This window comes from Lepus europaeus, chromosome 8, assembly GCF_033115175.1.
Source record: "Lepus europaeus isolate LE1 chromosome 8, mLepTim1.pri, whole genome shotgun sequence".
In the NCBI taxonomy this organism is placed as follows: domain Eukaryota; kingdom Metazoa; phylum Chordata; class Mammalia; order Lagomorpha; family Leporidae; genus Lepus; species Lepus europaeus.
In genome coordinates, this window is record NC_084834.1 from 122,985,365 (window position 1) to 123,004,180 (window position 18,816).

At 53.6% G+C, this 18,816-nt stretch overlaps 1 protein-coding gene across 2 annotated transcripts in view; it reads left to right on the top strand.

The window, feature by feature from the left end:
• The first annotated feature begins 874 nt into the window (after positions 1 to 874).
• The window catches only part of USP46 (ubiquitin specific peptidase 46), a 67,627-nt gene continuing 49,685 nt past the window's right edge, over positions 875 to 18,816 (top strand). For both annotated transcript variants that reach the window (XM_062198838.1, XM_062198839.1), the window contains exon 1: positions 875 to 1,021. In XM_062198838.1, the coding sequence (XP_062054822.1) occupies positions 986 to 1,021 (36 nt within the window). In that variant the 5' untranslated portion in view covers positions 875 to 985. The remainder of the gene's footprint in view (positions 1,022 to 18,816) is intronic.

Here is an 18,816-nt window from a genome sequence, read left to right on the forward strand (position 1 = left end):
TAACCCCACGTCTTCCGATGAGATCATCCTTGGTTGGATAAAAGTTGTCCTCCATTATACTAATTTCTCTTCTAATTCCATTTTCCATTTGCATACATTGCTTTCGGAATCTATCACGCGCTCCACTCACGGGATGGCAGCACTGTGTGTAGAAGCTGCTCACGTCTGGAGTCCACACTGCCAAGCGGTGCGCTGAGAGCCACAAGTTACGACCCCAGAGGTGGACGGGGTGCGCAGACAGCGCCCACCTCGACACCTAGGCGCTGGGTCTCCCTGGCAGGGGTGCGTCTTCCTTGAGGAACTGGCGAAGTCCTGTTCTGGCTGCTTCCACCCCCTGGACGGTCCCTGCCCCCTGCCCGGCACCGGACTCCTCCTTGGTACCTGCGCGCTCGCAAACCGCCTGAGCGCACGCATCCTGGCCCTGCCCGCCCGTGCTGGCCACGGCTGTCTGACCACTGCCCTGTCCTGACCCCATTTTCCACCCTGGGTCCCCGCCGGTGTTGTGCGACAGGAGAAAGGAAAAGTTGGACGTGGTCAGCTTGACCCCACCCCCGCCCTGGCCCCAGCTCGGAACCCCGGGGCTGCGGGGGCGGGAGGGAGACCCGCGACCAGCAGGCGGCCTAGGGCGTCCCCCGCGCCGCGCGCCGCCCGGGCACACAGGCGGGGCCCGCGCTCCGCGAGGCCCGGCCGCGCGCTCCGGCCCGCAGCGAGCGCGCCGGGGGCCCCCGCGCGAGGCGGGGGAGGCGGCGGCGGGCGGGGCGCGCGGCGGCGGCGCGGACCCACGCGCTCGGGCCGCCCCTCCTCCCGCGCGCGCCCCGCCCCCGCCGCCGCCTCCCGGCCCCCGCCCTCCCGGCCTCCTCTCCCGGCCGAGCTGGAAGCCGGACCCAGGCCGCCGGGCCCGGCCTCGCCGCGCGCGCCCGCCATGGCCCGTGCCGTTCTCCCCTGGTAAAGATGGCGGTGCGCGCTCGCCGCCACCTTTAGACCCATGACTGTCCGCAACATCGCCTCCATCTGTAATATGGTGAGTGCCGCCGCGCCGGGCCACGAAGGGGACCCGAGCCGCGCGCACGCCGGCGCCGGGGCGCGGGCCAGGGCGCGGGGCCCCGCCGGAAGTTCCCGGCCGGGCCGGGCGCGCGGCCGAAGCCACCCCCACCCCGGGACCCGGGAGAGCGGGGACCCGGGGCCGCAGCGCGGTGCCCCCGCCTCGGGTTGCGGTGGAAGCGTCGGGGGCCGGGAGGCGGCGACGCCCCGGGGCAGGGCTGCGGGCGAGGAAGCCCCGCGGTGCCCCCGCGCTGCCCCCTCTGGGTCCGAGTTCAGCCCTCGGGCTTCGCCTGAATCCACTTTGCAGCGGCAGTCGGTGGTGGTCTGCAGAAACCTGCCGTGTGATGGAGCTGTGGAAAAAGTGCGATTGGGGAAGTGAACTTCAACCTGGCCTGGGAAGGCGCCGCGGTGGTGGGGTCTCCTGCCGCGGTTCCCCGTCTCTGCAGAGGGGGGCGGAGGCCTGGACGGGCAGGAGGGCTCCGGGCTGTCCTGCCTGATCCCCCGAGGGCCAACGGCTGCTGGCTGGCGTGCACCCGGCCAGGGGCTCTGCAGTGGGCCCTGACGGGGGTCTGGGGCCGTGGCCTGGTGGGGACTGTAATTTTTGCAGAAGTAGCTCCCACTGGGTCCCCAGAGCCAGCCCTGCCGGCCTTCCCCTTGTCATGGCCCTGGGGAGCCTGGCTTGGGGTCAGGATGAGTGTGTGCTTGCATGCTCCTGCCCCTTGCCTGGCCTTCCCCGGCTGCAACGCGTGCTCCTGGGGTGCCACTTTGAGGCCGGGACCCCGAGGAGGCTGGGGGTGAGGTGTGCCGGCCGCCCCTCCTCCATCTCGGGCTCTTTTCTGCTTCTGCCCCACATTCTGTTGCAAGATCCACGCCGGCAGAGGAGCACGGAGAAGCCTTGTGTTAGCTCAGGGGCGGCTTCGGCTTTTAGCTCCGTGGGACTTGGCCACAGTTGGCCGGGGGAAGGCTGGGGCGTCCCGGAGTGACAGCGGCACAGGTGTTGACATGGGGTGGCCTCCACGGGCGGCTCCTGTCTCCTCTCTCTTCCTCTCTCTCTCCACGAGGAAGCGGGTTGCCTGCTTTCTGTCGAGTGGCGTGAACGCAGCTTGGTGATGCTTTTTCCTCGCTGCCCTCGGCTGCTGCCAATCCTGAAGCCACAGCTGCCGAATGCCTTCCTTCGGGCCTGCCGAGTAGCCAGGCTGGCCCTGAAACCCTGGTGCTATTGACACCTCTCAGTGTTGAAGCAGCGTGGGGGACGCCGGCCTCCAGCTGCACCGGGGGCTTGTAGCGCACCTGGCTCCCGTGAAACTCGCCAGGGAGAGGAGCTGCAGGAGGACAGGGCAGGACAGGCAGGGGGTGGCAGGCCCTTGCTGTGTCCCCAGCGGGACTCCCGTCTGTGCAGGCCTGAAAGCCTGGCGGACTGAGGAGCTGCGCGCAGGCCAGGGGAGTTTTCTGTTCGCACGCGGGTCCTGTGCGTGGGGCGCGTGCGGCAGTGTGTCCGCTCTCAAGGCCTTGCCGCTGCTGCTTCTAACTTAACGCCTCCCAGTCTTGGGGACAAGTTGCTCTTCTTTCCTTATCTTCAGTAAAGGGAGGATACTGGCTCTTATCTCATCCGGACAGTCATGCCCAGCGCCTCACTGAGGTGCTGAGCCCAAGACCTGGCTGGGTGCTGGGGCTGCTAGCAGTTGAGGTCAGCACCATCCTTCTCGGACCAGCCTTTGGTGGTTTCGGGCACTGGGGAGATGATGCATGGATACCAACAGCCCACCTGCTGCTTGGTGCAGGCCAGGGGAGGGCGGTGTGCAGAGGCTGCTCGGGGACCCCGCCCCTCCCAGCTGGCCTCCCACACCTGGAGTAGGCTGGGGATGAGGGGACTGCTGTGTTGCCACCCCATCAGACCTAAATGTTCCTTACACCCTCTCAGTGTGAACTGTCTCCAGCCCTGTCTTCTGGCTGGCTCCTCCCAGGGCTCAGGTTCTCTCTGGGGGCTCGAACTGGCCCTTCCCCTCCTAGGTCCACACACTCCCAGTAAGAGCCCGGGGGATTGCATTTTCATTTTTTATTTATTTCTTTTTAAAAAAATTTTATTTTTAAAAAATATTTATTTGAGAGGCAGAGAGAGGGAGAGGCAGAAAAAGAGCGCGATGCATCTTCCATCCACTAGTTCACTCCCTAGAAGGTTGCAATGGCCACAGCTGGGCTGATTTGAAGCCAGGAACCAGGATCCTCCTCTGGGTCTCCTGTATGGGCACAGGGGTGCAATCAATTGGGCCATCCTCTGTTGCTCATCCAGGTGATAAGCAGGAAGCTAGATCAGAAGTGGAGCAGCTGGGACTTGAACTGGTACACGTATGGTATGCTGGTGCTGCAGGTGGAGGCCTAACCCACTATGCCACAGTGCTGGCCCCTATTTCTTTCTTTTTTTTTTTCTAAGATTTACTTATTTATTATTAAAAGAGTAAACACAGAGAGAGGGAGGGACAGAGAGAGATTTTTCCATCCTCTGGTTTACTCTTCAAATGGCCGCAAGGCTGGGGTACCAGGAACTCCATCCATGTCCCCCATGCGGGTGCAGGGGCCCAAGCACTTGGACCATCTTCTGTTGCTTTTCCCAGGTGCATTAGCAGGGAGCTGGATCAGAAGCAGAGCAGCAGGGACACACTGTAGCCTGCAGTGTAACCCACTGTGCCACAGTGCTGGCCCTGTATCCTTTTTCTGTTTAAAGCAGGTTGTTTGGTGTATCTTAAATGGAAAAGGTGTTCAAAGGCAACATCTGTAAGACGTGGTCCTGGAAAGTGGGTTTGTTTGCTCCCTCAGACGAGAAAGGACCCAGCAGAGCAGGAAGGACTGAACGCCGTCTCTTTCCCCGACCCCTCCTTGCCAGCGCTGGGTGCAGGGACTCCGAAGGAATCGCCTTCCCTCCCCTCGCCCCCTACCTGCTGGACGTCACTGTCCCCTGGCTGTTGACTGCTGGCTCCCGTCGGCTTCTCACTCTTCCGCCTGAACTCCTGCAAGGTGATTCTTCACCAGCTTGCTCGGGGCACGTCTGCCTGGCCCACAGCGCGGTTCGGAGATAGGAGAGCTTGTTTGGCTGGTGTGTTGTAACTTTCACAGTGCACTCACTGCAGCCAGGCATGAGGAAACGGCCCCTGTTGGTAATCCTCTGGTTTTGCCTGGACCAGTGGATGTGTGTGTTAGCTGAGATGACTGGAATAGGTTCTTGTCTTCCTGCAAGAAAGAATTCAGACGTGAGACAGAGAGGAGTGGTCAGCAAGGTGGCGAGGTTTAGTGGGGTAGGGCATCCACCGGGCACCTCTGCTGATGGGATGTGAGCGTGCTGAGCCATTCAGACTGGGGTGAGCAAGGTTACGGGGTTTAATGGAGAGAATACACCAGGCAGGCCAGGTGGGCGGCTCAGGAGAGAGCTGAGAGCTGAGCGCGCAGTCTGTGTTCAGACCGGGCTTGTAAGGGAGCTGGGTCCAGTTCTCTCGTTCTCCTGCCCCACTCCCTCTCTGGACAGAGGGTTTGCCGAGTGTGAATTAGGTAAAGCTCCTCCCGGGGTTTCACTGCTCAGCGTTCTCAGACTGGGGAGCCCACCTGGTGCTTGGCAGAGGGGATTCGCTAGCGTCTTCCTGAAGAGAAGGCGGGGACCACCTGTAAAGTTGCCAGGGAATGGGTGGGACTTTGTAGCAGCTTCCAAGCTATGCTTCCCAGGCTGCTAAAGGCTGGTGCATTCCTTTCCCTCCCAGTGTCCTGTTTGCCTTAGGCCCCTCCTGCTCACATACCCAACTTTCTCATTTCCTACCTAAAAGATTCAACTTCTGTTTTAAATACTTATTTACTTATTTATTTATTTGAAAGACAGAATTACACACACACACACACATACAGAGGGAGAGAGAGAGAGAAACAGAGGGAGAGGGAGAGGGAGGAAGGGAGAGAGAGAGAGAGAGAGAGAGAGAGAGAGATCTTCTTCCAAGCTCTAGCTCACTCCCCAAATGGCTGCAACAGCTAGGGCTGGGCCAGGCTGAAGTCAGGAGCCTGGGACTCCTTCCGGGTCTCCCATGTGGGTACAGGGTTCCAAGCACTTGGGCCATCCTCTGCTGCTTTCACAGACTTGTTGACGGGGAGCTGGACTGGAAGTGGAGCAGCCAGGACTCCAATGGTGCTCATATGGGATGTCAGATCAGCCCACTGCCCTACAATGCTGGCCTAGGATTTAACTTCATATGTGTTTTTACGGCCATGTAAAATGAAAGGTTTTTTAAAGTTTTCTGTGGGAAGAACTTGAGGAATTTTCCAGAGAGGGAGCATGTTGGGAGAAAGTGGCGTGCGGTTGCAAGCTGCTCCAAGTCATCGCGCCTTCCTTTCATTTGTTAGTGGTGCTGGAAGGTGTGCTTCTGGGGAAGTGTCATGTACCAAGGAGACTACAAGTTTTGTTCGCACAGATGGTCACACGATGTCACCGGCTGTGTTCATGTTGGCAGCTGTGACCTGCGGGTGCTTTCTGAGTGGAGAAGGCGAGGGTTCGCCCCCGAGGAGCTCAGCCAGTCCTTATGTGGTGGGCATAGTGTCGGTAAAGAGAACCAGTTTCAGTGCAGTGTGATATCTGCACAGATGGAGGCTGAACAAAATCCCAGAAGCAAGCTGCACAGTAGAAAGGCTGATGAGGGGGTTGGCACTGTGGCGCAGTGGCTTAAGCTGCCAACCTACAACGCCAGCATCCCATCTGGGGGCTGGTTCGAGTCCCAGCTGCTCCACTTCCGATCCAGCTCCCTGCTAGTGGCCTGGGAAAGCAGTGGAAGATGGCCCAAGTGCTTGGGTTCCTTCCACCCATGTGGGAGACCTAGATGAAGTTCCTGGCTCTTGGCTTCAGCCTGGCCCAGCCCAGACCGTTGGAGCCCTCTGGGGAGCAAACCAGCAGGTGGAAGACCTCATTCTTTGTCTCCTACTCCTCCGTCTGTAACTCTGCCTTTCAAATAAATAAATCTTTAAAAAACAAAACAAAGGACAGCTGATGAATGCAACAAGATACTTCTTTAGGGTACTTTTGTTTAAAGTTTGGCACACTTTGGTATTTGTGGCTTTATTTGTATGAGGCCCTGAGGATAGTGTGAATTAGAGCTGGGATCTGTACCTTTGCCTGTCTTGCTGGTGAAGCGTGAATTTCATAGCACCTTTGGGCAGATGGCTGTGTTCTTTGATGCTAGTGTTTTTTCCACATTGTAAAGCTGAAGTGTTTGTATGATGAGGAGCTTACTGAATGGTATTTCTTAAGTGTGGTCTTTATGAAAACCTGTGTCTCTTAAATGGTTAGCACCCACTGGAGTACATAACCACGCTGAACTTCTCAGATCCTACCATGTTAGCATCTGGAGGACAACCCTAGGGCAAGACTTGACACCAGGTTGAGTGTCAGGTTTCAATTCTTTTTTTCCTTTTTAATATACATTCAACTTTTTTTCTTTTAAGATTTATTTATTTATTTGAAAGGTAGGGTTACAAAGAGAGAGGGAGAAAGAGAGAGAGAGAGGTCTTCCATCGTTGGTTCACTCCCCAAATGGCTGCAACGGTCGGAGCTGAGCCAAACCGAGCCTAAGCCAGGAGCTGGGAGCTTCCTCTGATGGCACCGGGGCCATCTTTCACTGCTTTCCCAGGTGCATTACCAGGGAGCTGGATCAGAAGTGGAGCAGCTGGGACTCAAACCGGTGCCTGTATGGGATACTGGCACCTCAGGCAGCAACTTTACCTGCTATACCACAGCCCTAGCAAAGCTTTGAATTCTTTTTTTTTTTTTTTAAATATTTATTTATTTATTTGAAAGTCATAGTTACACAGAGAGCGAAGGAGAGGCAGGGAGAGAGAGAGGTCTTCCATCTGCTGGTTCACTCCCCAGTTGGCTCCATTGGCTGGAGCTGTGTCTATCTGAAGCCAGGAGCCAGGAGCTTCCTCGGGGTCTCCCACGTGGGTGCAGGAGCCCAAGGACTTGGGCCATCTTCCACTGCTTTCCCAGGCCACAGGAGACAGCTGGATCGGAAGTGGAGCAGCCAGGACTCGAACCAGTGCCCATATGGGATGCCGGTACTGAAGGTAGTGACTTTACCCATTATGTCACAGTGCTGGCCCCTTGAATTCTTTTAAGTAAATGAAGCCATTTTGAAATGGTAGGAAAATAAAAATTGGAAAAAAAAAAACTGAGGATTTTTATAAAGATAGTTTTTGTCTTGGTAGGTCAACTACTTGGAGCAAATATTTTGAAATTGGAAATATTTTTTAATGTTTTTTTTAAAAGATTTATTTATTTTATTTGAAAATCAGAGTTACACAGAGAGAGGAGAGGCAGAGAGAGAGAGAGAGAGAGAGAGAGAGAGAGAGGTCTTCTATCCGCTGGTTCACTTCTCAAATGGCTGCAACGGCCGGAGCTGCGCCGATCCGAAGCCAGGAGCCAGGAGCTTCTGCCAGATCTCCCACGTGGGTGCAGGGGCCCAAGGACTTGGGCCATCCTCCACTGCCTTCCCGGGCCACAGCAGAGAGCTTGACAGGAAGTGGAGCAGCTGGGTCTGGAGCCATCGCCCATATGAGATGCCGGTGCTTCAGGCCAGGGCATTAACCCACTGTGCCACAGTGCTGGCCCCTAATTTTTTTTTTTAATGTTTATTTGCATTTACTTGAAAGAGAGAAAGGGAGAAGGTGGGAAGAGAAAGAGAGCACTCTTCCATCCACTGGTTTATTCCCCAAATGACTACAATGGCTGGGGCTGGGCCAGGCATAAGTGAGGAACCTGGAACTCCACACAGGTCTCCCCCTTGGGTGGCAGGAGCCCAAGTAGTTGGCCATCACCTGCTGCCTCCCAGGTGCATCAGGAGGAAACCTGACTGGCAGTGGAGCAGCCGGGACGTGAGCCGGCACTCCGGGATAGGATGCCGGCATGGAAAGTGGCAGCCTAACCTGCTGAGTCACAACACACATCCTTGGAAAATTTTGCTGTTTAATCGAAGTGTGTCAGCCTCATAGTTCCGGGGAGGGGACAGCTTGCCTTTTCTGCTGTTACTGTTACTCATGCCTTCCGTAGAGTGGTTTAATGTATCAGCTGGGAGTGGGTACACTTACCTCTGGGCGTCTGGTTGCTGGAGTTTGAAAAGTGCAGCCTTAGGTGAGCTGGGTTAATGTTTAAGGAGAGCATTCTGCCCCTCCAACCCCACAGGTCTAATATGCAGGCGTCTGTGTTAGGTCACAGCCTGAGGATCAGGTTTGCAGATTGTTCTGTTTTTCTTGGAATCCTGAGGGGGTGGGGAAACAAAGGTGAATGCCCACAGTTAGTGAGAATTAGAGATGGTAATTCCTGCTCTCCATACGGGCTGCATGTGCTGTCCAGCCACACCGTCAAACCTGTTTGCTTAGTTCTCTGTAATGGGGACCTCTGGTCTGCATGGGTTGTAATTGGAAGTCATTTTCAATGCTGATTCTCTCAGTATCATCCTTGGCTTCAGATCCGTCCCCTTCCCAGCCCCAGCGTGGTCTGTCGGGTTTGGAGCGGTCGAGGTTCTGTGCTGGTTTTCCGTTAGTGTGGTCAGAAAGAGGTCTCTGGCTGGTGGTATCTGCGGCTGACCATCAGTCCAGCCCCAGCAGACTGACCCAAGAGGTGTGAAGAGTGTCTGACTCTAGTTAACTTCTCTGCTCGAAATATTTTTATGCCCCTTAAAATAAACTTTCACTTGTGGTGAAAGCAATGGCTAGTCTAAAGGTTTAGTTTTTGTTTTTAAATATTTATTTTTATTTATGTGAAAAGCAGAGTTACAGAAAGAGGGAAAGGCAGAGAGAGAGAGAGAGAGAGAGAGAGATGTTCCACCTGTTGGTTCATTCCCAAATGGCCTCAACGGCCAAGGACCAGCCGAAGCCAGGAGCCAGGAACTTCTTCCGGGTCTCCCACGTGGGTACAGGAGCCCAAGCACTTGGGCCATTTTCTGTTGCTTTCACAGGCCGTTAGCAGGGAGCTGGATGGGAAGTGGAGCAGCCAGGACATGAACCAGTACTCATGTGGGATGCTGGTGCCACAGGCAGTGGCTTTACCCACCATACCACAGCTGGCGCCTAGTCTGAGGGTTTGAAATGCCACCCCAAAATGAACAGCAAAGGTAGTGTTAAGACAAATACACTGCCTTAGCCTGCCCCTGCTGGGAGGTGTGTTCTGTGTCAGTCCTCACCCACTTCTGAGGAGCATGAATTGCTAAGGGCAGTTTGTGAGATTGTGGGGTGAGGGGCGGGAATCTCCCAGGTTCCCAAGCTTCGCTTCCTATGTTCAGGCTCCAGGAGTTCTGAGGCCACCGTCGAGCCTGCAGACCCTGCAGGTGGGAGCTTAACCTGCTACGCCAGCCTGTGACCATGATTCTGAACGTGGTGTTATCGTGTGCTTTTGTGCGTTTACTAGATGCGAGCAACTCTGCATCTGATCTCCTGTGATGGCATCACAGTGAAGGCACGGGTGCACTGACGATAGTTAGAAGATGATCTTCAAGCTGCAGACTTGGGTCCCAACCCCAAGATTTGTCATCCGTGTACAGATAATCCACCATCCCCAAAATCTGAGCTCTGAAATACCTCTGTGCCTGAGCATTTCAGATATTCGACCTGTGTTGTATTGTTTGCTCATGTTTTAAACATGATCCCTATTGCTGGACAGATCCGTCTCAGTTTGCTTTTACTGTTTAGATGATGGTTTTGAGCTGTATCTGTTCATATAAGGTAATCCTAGTTTATTTTAGCTGCTGCTAATATACCTTCACCTGAATGGCCTACAGTGTATTCATGTTGTTGATAAGCGTTTAGGTGTATAGTTTTGGTGTGTGCTGTTCTAATGCTGTGGACAGGTGTGAACCTGGCTCTCAGTGTGTGTGTGGAGTTTCTCTGTGGTGTAGACCTGGAAGAGACTTGCTGGGCCACGGAAGTGGGCACCTTCCACTTGGCTATATTGCCAGGTTGGGACGGGCATTGTGGCCAGCGATGCCTGCATCCCATGTGGGATTGCCGGTTTGAGTCCCAGCTCCCTGCTCATGCACCTGCACACCAGCACATGACAGCTGAATGCTTGAGTCCCTGCCACCCTTGTGGGAGACCCGGGTGAAGTTCCTGCGTCCAGGCTTCAGTCTGGCTCAGCCACAGCTGTTTGGACATTTGGGGGAGTGAACCAGCGGATGGAACCTCTCTCTGTCACTCTGCCTTTCAAATCTTAAAGAAGATGCACATGGCCGGGTCACTGCCTGCACTGACTTGCATTCCAGCCAGCAGTGTGTGTGGGCCCCCGTTGTATTACGTGCCTGCACACACTTGGCGTTGCTTTGCCAGTCGGATGGGCGTGAGATTGTCTTTGTGGTTTAAAGTCTGTACTTTGGTGTCTCCTAGTGAGGAGGTTTTGTCTTTTTGTGAGTTCATCGTGCGGGGTTGTTGAAGCCAGCTGCTCGCTCAGGAGCGGCTCTCCAGGCTGGAAGTTAGTGTCTGAAAACACGGGGAGAGGGATGGTGAAGAGGTGTGGTGAGTGGGGAGATGTAGGGAGAAGGCGAGCAGCAGGAAGATCACAGCCTGGAATCGAGACGATGTCTCCGGTGCTGAGAGTAAGTCCCGGATGTCTTCCCAGGCTGGCCGGGCCTTGTTCAAGCCACGTCGTCCATGCTTTGCTTACCCGAAGGTGGCTTTGGGAAAAAGTGTGTCTGGAGCTTTCTCGGTGAGAACAGTAGCAGGGCTGGACGGAGAGCTTTCCTGTTTCCCAGTTGCCAGCTGCAGGTGGTGGGAGGTTGTGGTCTTCTTCCTCAGACACGTTTCTTTGTCCTTTGGGGTAGGGAGGCTGTTCAGGAAACTGCTTTTTTTTTTTTTTTTTTTTTTTTTTTTTTAATTTTTGACAGGCAGAGTGGACAGTAGAGGGAGACAGAGAGAAAGGTCTTCCTTTTGCCGTTGGTTCACCCTCCAATGGCCGCTGCGGTAGGCGCGCTGCGGCCGGCACACCGTGCTGTTCCGATGGCAGGAGCCAGGTGCTTCTCCTGGTCTCCCATGCAGGTGCAGGGCCCAAGAACTTGGGCCATCCTCCACTGCACTCCCTGGCCACAGCAGAGAGCTGGCCTGGAAGAGGGGCAACCGGGACAGGATCGGTGCCCCGACCAGGACTAGAACCCGGTGTGCCGGCGCCGCAAGGCGGAGGATTAGCCTATTGAGCCACGGCGCTGGCCAGGAAACCGGTTTTTATCAGGATCTGCTGGGCGTCCCGGGACAGTGACTGTGTTAGATACTTGGAAGACACGCCCTGCTCTGCATTTTAATTTTCAGAGTGTGATGAATGTCCTCTTGCTGAACATGGAAATGTGTGCTCCTCAAAGGGATGCTAACGACAGCTTCAGCTACGCATTACATGCTCGTGGTTCTTCTTCTTCTTTTTTTTTTTAAAAGATTTATTTATTTACTTGAAAAGCAGAGTTACAGAGAGAGAGAGAGAGAGAGGGAGACAGAGAGATATCTTTGACCCGCTGGTTCACTCCCCAGATGGCTGCAGTGGCCAGAGCTGGGCCAGACCGAAGGCAGGAGCCAGGAGCTTCATCCAGGTGCATGCAGGGGCCCATTTTCTGCCACTTTCCCAAGCACATTAGCAGGGAGCTGGACTGGAAGCAGAGCAACCAAGAATTGAACCAGTGTCTGTATGGGATGCTGGCGGCTTAACCCACTGTGCCACAGCGCTGGCCCTGGTGCTCACGTACGTATTTTCTCTTTAGAAATTCAGACCCCGAGGTTTGACCCCCAAGTAGATGTGGAGTGGGGCCTGGAACCTGCACCCTCTCCCTCCCTCTCCTTCTGTATTTGTTGCAAGTGAGCAGAGGCTCCCACTTTGAGAAACTTTGCTTTCCTTGAGTAATAGCCTTGCTCTCTTAAGAAATACTGCTTGCAGGACTTCCTACCGTGGGAAAGGTTTTTAAAATCAATGTAAAATTACTTAAGGTAGTCATTTAACTCAGAGGCTGCGGATTTTGGCCCTTCTGTGCGTGTATTTCTTGATATTAAATAGCCAGGTCTTTATTACTTTGCGCTCCTGGAGCGGAGCCCCAGCCCTGGCTGTATATCACATCACCTGTGCAGCTTTGAAATGCAATTAAAAGTAATGAAATCACAAACCATTAATACCCAGAGGAGTATGGAAAAGCATACAGGTCACATGTCCAATGACTCACCCTTTAGTTTTAACAGATATTAAAATTGAGCCGTATTTGATTCAGTTTTTCTAGACATAGTAACTATTCCACTCACTACACCTGTCTCTTTCCTGTCCCAGAGCAAATCATTTTTGTGAGGCTGGTGTGGTGTCTTGCACCACCTTTGTATTTGTGAACCCATAAGCAGGATATGAGTGTATGTAAAATCTGTACCTTTTTTTAAAAGTAAGCCAGGGGCTTCATCCACATCTAACACATGGATGTCTGGGGCCCAAGTGCTTGGGCCATCCTATGCTGCTTTCCCAGGAGAGCTGGATCAGAAGTGAAGCAGCCCGGACTTGAACTGGCAGTCAAATGGGATGTCAGTGTCACAATGGTGGCTTAATCCATTGCACCATGTGCCGGCCCCCAGATGTGCTCTTTTGCAATTGTCTTTCTTCACTCAACAGACATATTTGAGATTGTATCAGCATGTAGAGACCTAGTTTCTTCATTCAACCTGTTTTTTTTGTTTGTTTGTTTTTGTTTTTGATTTGAAAGGCAGAGCTGTATATATATATATATATATATATATATATAGAGAGAGAGAGAGAGAGAGAGAGAGAGAGAGAGACAGAAAGAGAGAGAGCTTCCATTCGCTGGCTCATTCACCAAATGGCCGCAATGGCCAGAGTTGGGCCAGTCTGCAGCCAGGAGCCAGGAGCTTCTTCCTGGTCTCCCACATTGGTGCAGGGGCCCGTGGGCCATCTTCCACTGCTTCCTTAGGCACATTAACAGGGAGTTGGGTGGAAATGGATTGGCCAGGACACCAGCCGGCACCCCTGTGGCGTGCTGGCACCACAGCTGTGGCTTTACCTGCTATGCCACAGCGCCGGCCCCCAAGCACGTGTTCTGTAATTGTGTTCTTCGAACCGGGCTTGACTTGCTCATGGCCGTCTTGAGGGACAGTGCTGTGGCACCTGTGCCAGCTCCTGTCACCTTTGCTCATGTGCGGTGTCATTTTTCAGGGTGTGACTCTGGAAGTGGAGGTGCAGGTCTGCAGCTGTGCTGGGTGCTGTGGTTTCCGAGGGGTTTGTCCCCCCGGGGCGCAGGTGTTGGGCCTCAGTGTCGGGGAGGCCCTTCAGACGTTGGGGGTGCTGCCCTCGGAAGGAACATGGTGTCGTTCTCGCGGGTCCATGGTTAGCGCTCATAACAACGCTAACCCGACCCCTCCCGGGCTCTCTGGCTTCCTGTCCTTGCAGTGGGATCGCCTGCTGTTTCATGAACTCCTGTCATTGCGATGCCATCCCAAGGGGCCTCACAGAGCCGGGGCCTCGCTGTTTAGACTCTCAGCCTCTGAAACTGAGCCGAATGAACCTTGCTTTGTAATTTACCCAGCTGCCTGCAAGATCTTGTTACAGCAACAGAAAGTGCACTAGAGCACCAGGCCGTGTCACATTGCTCGCCAAAGTGGTCCCACCCATTGGAGCCTTTCTGAAATGCAGCTTCCAGGGCCCAGTCTCAGAATTTGTGACTGTCACAGTGTGTGTGTGTGTGTGTGTGGTGTTTGTGTGTCACGGTTGATCCTGTTGCGCATCCAAGGCTGACTGGCAGCTCCCTGAGGGCTGGGGCTGTGTGTGTCTTGTTCGGGGCTTATTTCCTGGCTGTCAGCACTGGGCCCAGCATGTGTGTGGCAGGTGCTCAGGAAATCATTGCCGATGACTTAAGAGATGCAGCGGGAACCGTGGAAGCCTTGCCTCGCAGGAAAGCTGTGCTCCTTGGGAATCGCCTGGGCGCCTCGCTGAGATGCGGGTTCTGATTCTGCAGGTGGGGTGGGGCCCAGCCTTTGCCTTTCTGTGATGTAGGGACTGCTTGTTGGGAAAGCACCTTTTGTTGTTTCTTTTTATCTTTCTTTTTTTTTTTAAGATTTATTTTTTATGTATTTGAAAGTCAGAGTTACAGAGAGAGGTAGAAACAGAGAGAGAGGTCTTCCATCTGCTGGTTCACTCCCCAGATGACTGCAATGGCCAGGAGCTTCTTCCGGGTCTCCCACACGGGTGCAGGGGCCCAAGGTGTTGGGCCATCTTCTACTGCTTTCCCAGGCCATAGCAGGGAGCTGGATCAGAAGAGGAGCCTGGACTAGAACCAGCGCCCATATGGGATGCCGGTGCTTCAGGCCAGGGCTTTAACCCGCTGCGCCATAGCGCTGGCCCCTCTTTTTATCTTTCTTACTCATTTTATTATCGTTGTGGGGCAGGGGGCATTTTTAGGGCAGCCAAGCCCTGGGGAGAAAACCAGCAAGAAATTTCTCTCTCTTTTTTTTTTTCCCAGATTTATTTATTTATTTGAGAGGTAGAGGTACAGAGAGAGACACACACACACACAGACAGAAAGGTCTTCTGTCTGCTGGTTCACTCCCCAAATGATCCCATCGGCTGGTGCTGGGCTGATCTGAAGCAAGGAGCCAGGAACTTCTTTGGGGTCTCCCATGTGGGTGCAGGGGCCCAAGGAATTGGGCCATCTTCCACTACTTTCCCAAGTCATTAGCAGGGAGCTGGATCAGAAGTGGAGCAGCTGGGACTTGAACCGGTGTCCATATGGGATGCTGGCACGGCAGGTGGAGGCTATTCAGTGCCTGCCCCTGAATTTCTACTTTTCTGATTTGGATCAAAACCACAATTGCTGAAGCTAAAGTCATTGAAGTGCCACCTGGGATCGTAGCCCCTCCCTCCAGGATTCATGCCTGTAGCTGGGGTAACCTTGGTCAGGTGAGAGCTTCCTGCTGGGGGAGTGACAGTGGGGCTGGTCTGTGAGCTGCTTGCGTTGGCATGGATTGGAGTTTCCACACTGCCGTTGGTGTCTGGCGTTTAGCCCAGTGTTAGTTATTTATGTTTTTAAAGATTCATTTATTTATTTGAAATGCAGAACTACGGAGAGAGGAGAGGGAGAGAGAGAGAGGGAGAGCGAGAGAGAGATTGATTTTCCATCTGCTGGTTCATTTTCCAAATGGCCACAATGGCCGGAGCTGCACCGATTCGAAGCCAGGAGCCAGGAGCTTCTTCTAGGTCTCCCACGTGGGTGCAGGGACCCAAGGACTTGGGCCATCTTCCACTGCTTTCCCAGGCCATAGCAGAGAGCTGGATTGGAAGTGGAGCAGCCAGGACTCAAACTGGTGCCCGTACGGGATGCCGGCAAGGCAGGTGGTGACTTTATCCCCTACGCCACAGTGCCAGCCCCTTAGCCCAGTGTTCAGCTATTTTACTACTGCTTTTTTCCAGGGTCCAGCTTTTTAAAACTTTTCTAAAAAATTTATTTCATTATCTTTTTTTATTTTTAAGATTATTTATTTGAAAGGCAGAATTACAGAGAGAGAGAGAGAGAGAGAGAGAGAGAGAGAGGTCTTCTATCTGCTGGTTGACTCCCTAGATGGCTGCAACAGCCGGGACTGGACCAACCTGAAGCCAGGAGCCAGGAGCTTCCTCTGGGTCTTCCATGTGGTGCAGGGGCCTAGGCACTTGAGCCATCCTCTGCTGCTTTCCCAGGTGCATTAGCAGAGAGCTGGATCAGAAGTGGAGCAGCTGGGACTCAAACTCCTTCCCATATGGGATTACTGGCACTGCAGGATTTATTTTCATTTTCTGTTTTTTTAATTTGAAAGGCAAACAGACAGACACAAGAGATCTTCCATTTGTTGGTTCACTTACAAATGCCTGAAACAGCCAGGGTTGGACCAGGCTGAAGCCAGGAGCCAGGGACTCTGTCCTGGTCTCCCACATGGGTGGCAGGGGCCCAAGTACTGGATCCGTCATCTGCTGTCTTCTAGGATGTGTGTTTGCAGGAAGCTGGATCAGAAACGGAGGAGCCAGTGTCCTGGCAGCGTCATAGCCACTACACCAGATGCCTGCCTGTCCAGTGCCTCTGTTTTTTCCAGTCCCAACAAGTGTGAGTGAAGCAGGGGACAGCTCTGAGCTGGGCATCTGAACTCCCCCACTTGTCACTTTGTAGTTCAGCAGCACCGGGCACATGGTGTGGCCTGTCCCGGGCTGTGGGGTAAGGGCCAGTCCTGCTGGGGAGCAGTGTGGAGAAGGTGAGTGCCTTCTGAACCAGCTGTGGCCACCTGTCCAGGGGACCAGGGAAGGACTGGCCCGGCAGGATGGAGGAAGAAGCTGGGATTCCAGCTGGAGTTGTTGGAAGACACAGTGCCGGGAGCAGGTGGCCCAGCGTTTGTTACCCCTGGTGTGGATGTGGTGTCTTTGTTTTCCTGATGATGAGGCCATGTGGTATATGGAAGATACTCATTTACCCAGCAAATGAGCTTCTGCCATTCTCTTTGTGTCATTAGACCTTCTGAGCTGTTCAGTACAGGAGGCACTAAACTCAGTTTTTTTCTTGTTTAAAGTTTTTAAAAAAATTTTATTTGAGAGTTAGAGTTACAGACAGTGAGAGGGAGAGACAGAGAGAAAGGTCTTCCATTGCTGGTTCATTCCCCAAATGGCTGCAACGGCCGGAGCTGTGCCGATCCGAAGCCAGGAACCAGGCGCTCTTCCTGGTCTCCCACGTGGGTGCAGGGGCTCCAGAACTTGGGCCATCTTCTACTGCTTTCCCAGGCCATAGCAGAGAGCTGGCCTGGAAGAGGGGCAGCCAGGACTAGAACTGGTGCCCATATGGGATGCCGGCGACGCAGGCAGAGGATTAACCTACTGTGCAATGGCACCAGCCCCTTGTTTAAAATTTTTTAAAGATTTATTTATGTATTTGAAAGTCAGAGTTACACAGAGAGAGAAGGAGAAGCAGAGAGAGGTCTTCCATCTGCTGGTTCACTCCCCAAGTGGCCACAATGGCTGGAGTTGTGGCGATCCAAAGTCAGGAGCCAGGAGCTTCTTCTGGGTCTCCCACATGGTCGCAGGGGCTCCAGGATTTGGGCCATCTTCTACTGCTTTCCCAGGCCATAGCAGAGAGCTGGATCGGAAGTAGAGCAGCCAAGACTCCAATGGGTGCCCATATGGGATGCTGGCACTGCAGGCAGTGGCTTTACCCACTACACCACAACGCCAGCCCTTTGTTTATAAAGTTTTAAAGGAGGGACTGGTGGGCACTGGTTCAACTCCTGGCTGCTCCACTTCCCATCTGGCTTCCTGCTACTGATCTGGGGAAAGCAGTGGAGGATAGCTCCAGTACTTGGGCCCCTGTTACCATGTGGGCGACCTGGGAGAAGCTCCTGGTTCCTAGCTTCGGCTTGGCTCAGCTCTGGCTGTTGCAGCCACTTGGGGAGTGAACCAGAGGATTGAAGATTTCTTTGTCTCTCTCTCTAACTCTTTGAAACAAATAAATAAATCTTTTAACAAAATTTTAAAGGAAGTTTTTGAACAGATAACATGAGTTCATATGATGGAAAATTCAAAACATGCAGAAAGAGGTATGTTGAGAACAGACCTCTCTCCGAGTCTCGTTTCTGCCTTCCGTCAGCGTTGATAGTGTCTGGGGCACTGGCCTCCCATGGCTGAGCGCTGCTTTGAGTCTCGGCTCTGCTCCCAATCTAGTTTTCTGCCGACAGCCACTCTGGGGGGGAAGCAGATGAGGGCTCAAGCATCTGAGTCCTGGCACCCACATGGGAGACCTGGATTGAGTGGTGGGTTCCCGGCTTCAGCCTGGCCCAGCCATGGCTATTGTGGGTGTCTGGGGAAGTGAACCAGAGGATGGAATTCTCTATTCCTTTCGAATACAATGAAAATAAATAAATAAAAAAATTAAAAAAAGTTTTACAGTTTCTTGTGCTTTCATCTAAAGGCATGTTATACGAGCAAATGCATTTGTGCTGGTCCCTTGGTTTTTTTAAAAACACAAATAACTTCTAATGGCATGTGAGGATCTGTCCTGATCTGCCCCTTGCTTTTTTTTTTTTTTTTTTAAAGATTTATTTATTTATTTGTTATTTGAAAGGCAGAGATACAGAGAAGGAGAGAGAGAGAGTGAGAGTGAGAGATCTTCTATCCGCTGGTTCACTCCGCAGATGGCTGCAACCACTGGGCTAGGTCAGGCTGAAGCCAGGAGCCTGGAGCTCCTTTCCGGTCTCCCAAGCTCTTGGGCCATCCTCCTCTGCTTTCCCAGGTGCATTAGCAGGGAGCTGGCTCAGAAGTGGAGCAGCCGGGACTCGAACCCGTGTCCATGTGGGATGCTGACAGGCCAGGCGGAGGCTTAATCTTCTGTGCCACAGCGCCTGCCGCTGTCCCACTGGATCTGTGGTCGGAGTATCCGGCTGCTTGAATGCACTGAACTCTGAATTCACCTAACCAGGTCACTTCGGCTGTTTCCCGGTCTCTGCTTTTACAAACAAGGCTGTGAGGAGCAGCTTTGTCCGCGCCACCCGCCGTGTGTGTGGCAGTGATCTGTCAGCTGCCTTCCTGGAGAGGGACTTGCTTTTGTGATTGACAGATTTTGCCAACTTGCCTGGTCCCAGTGTGCAGCTCTTGCTGTCGGCCGCCGGAGCAGGGCGGTGCAAAAACTCTTTTTGATCTTTGTCAGTCAGGGGGAAACTGCTGTCTTGGTGTGTTTTTAGTTTGCATTTCTCTTACTAACAGTGAGCTTGAGAAAATAAATTCAGTTTCACGTA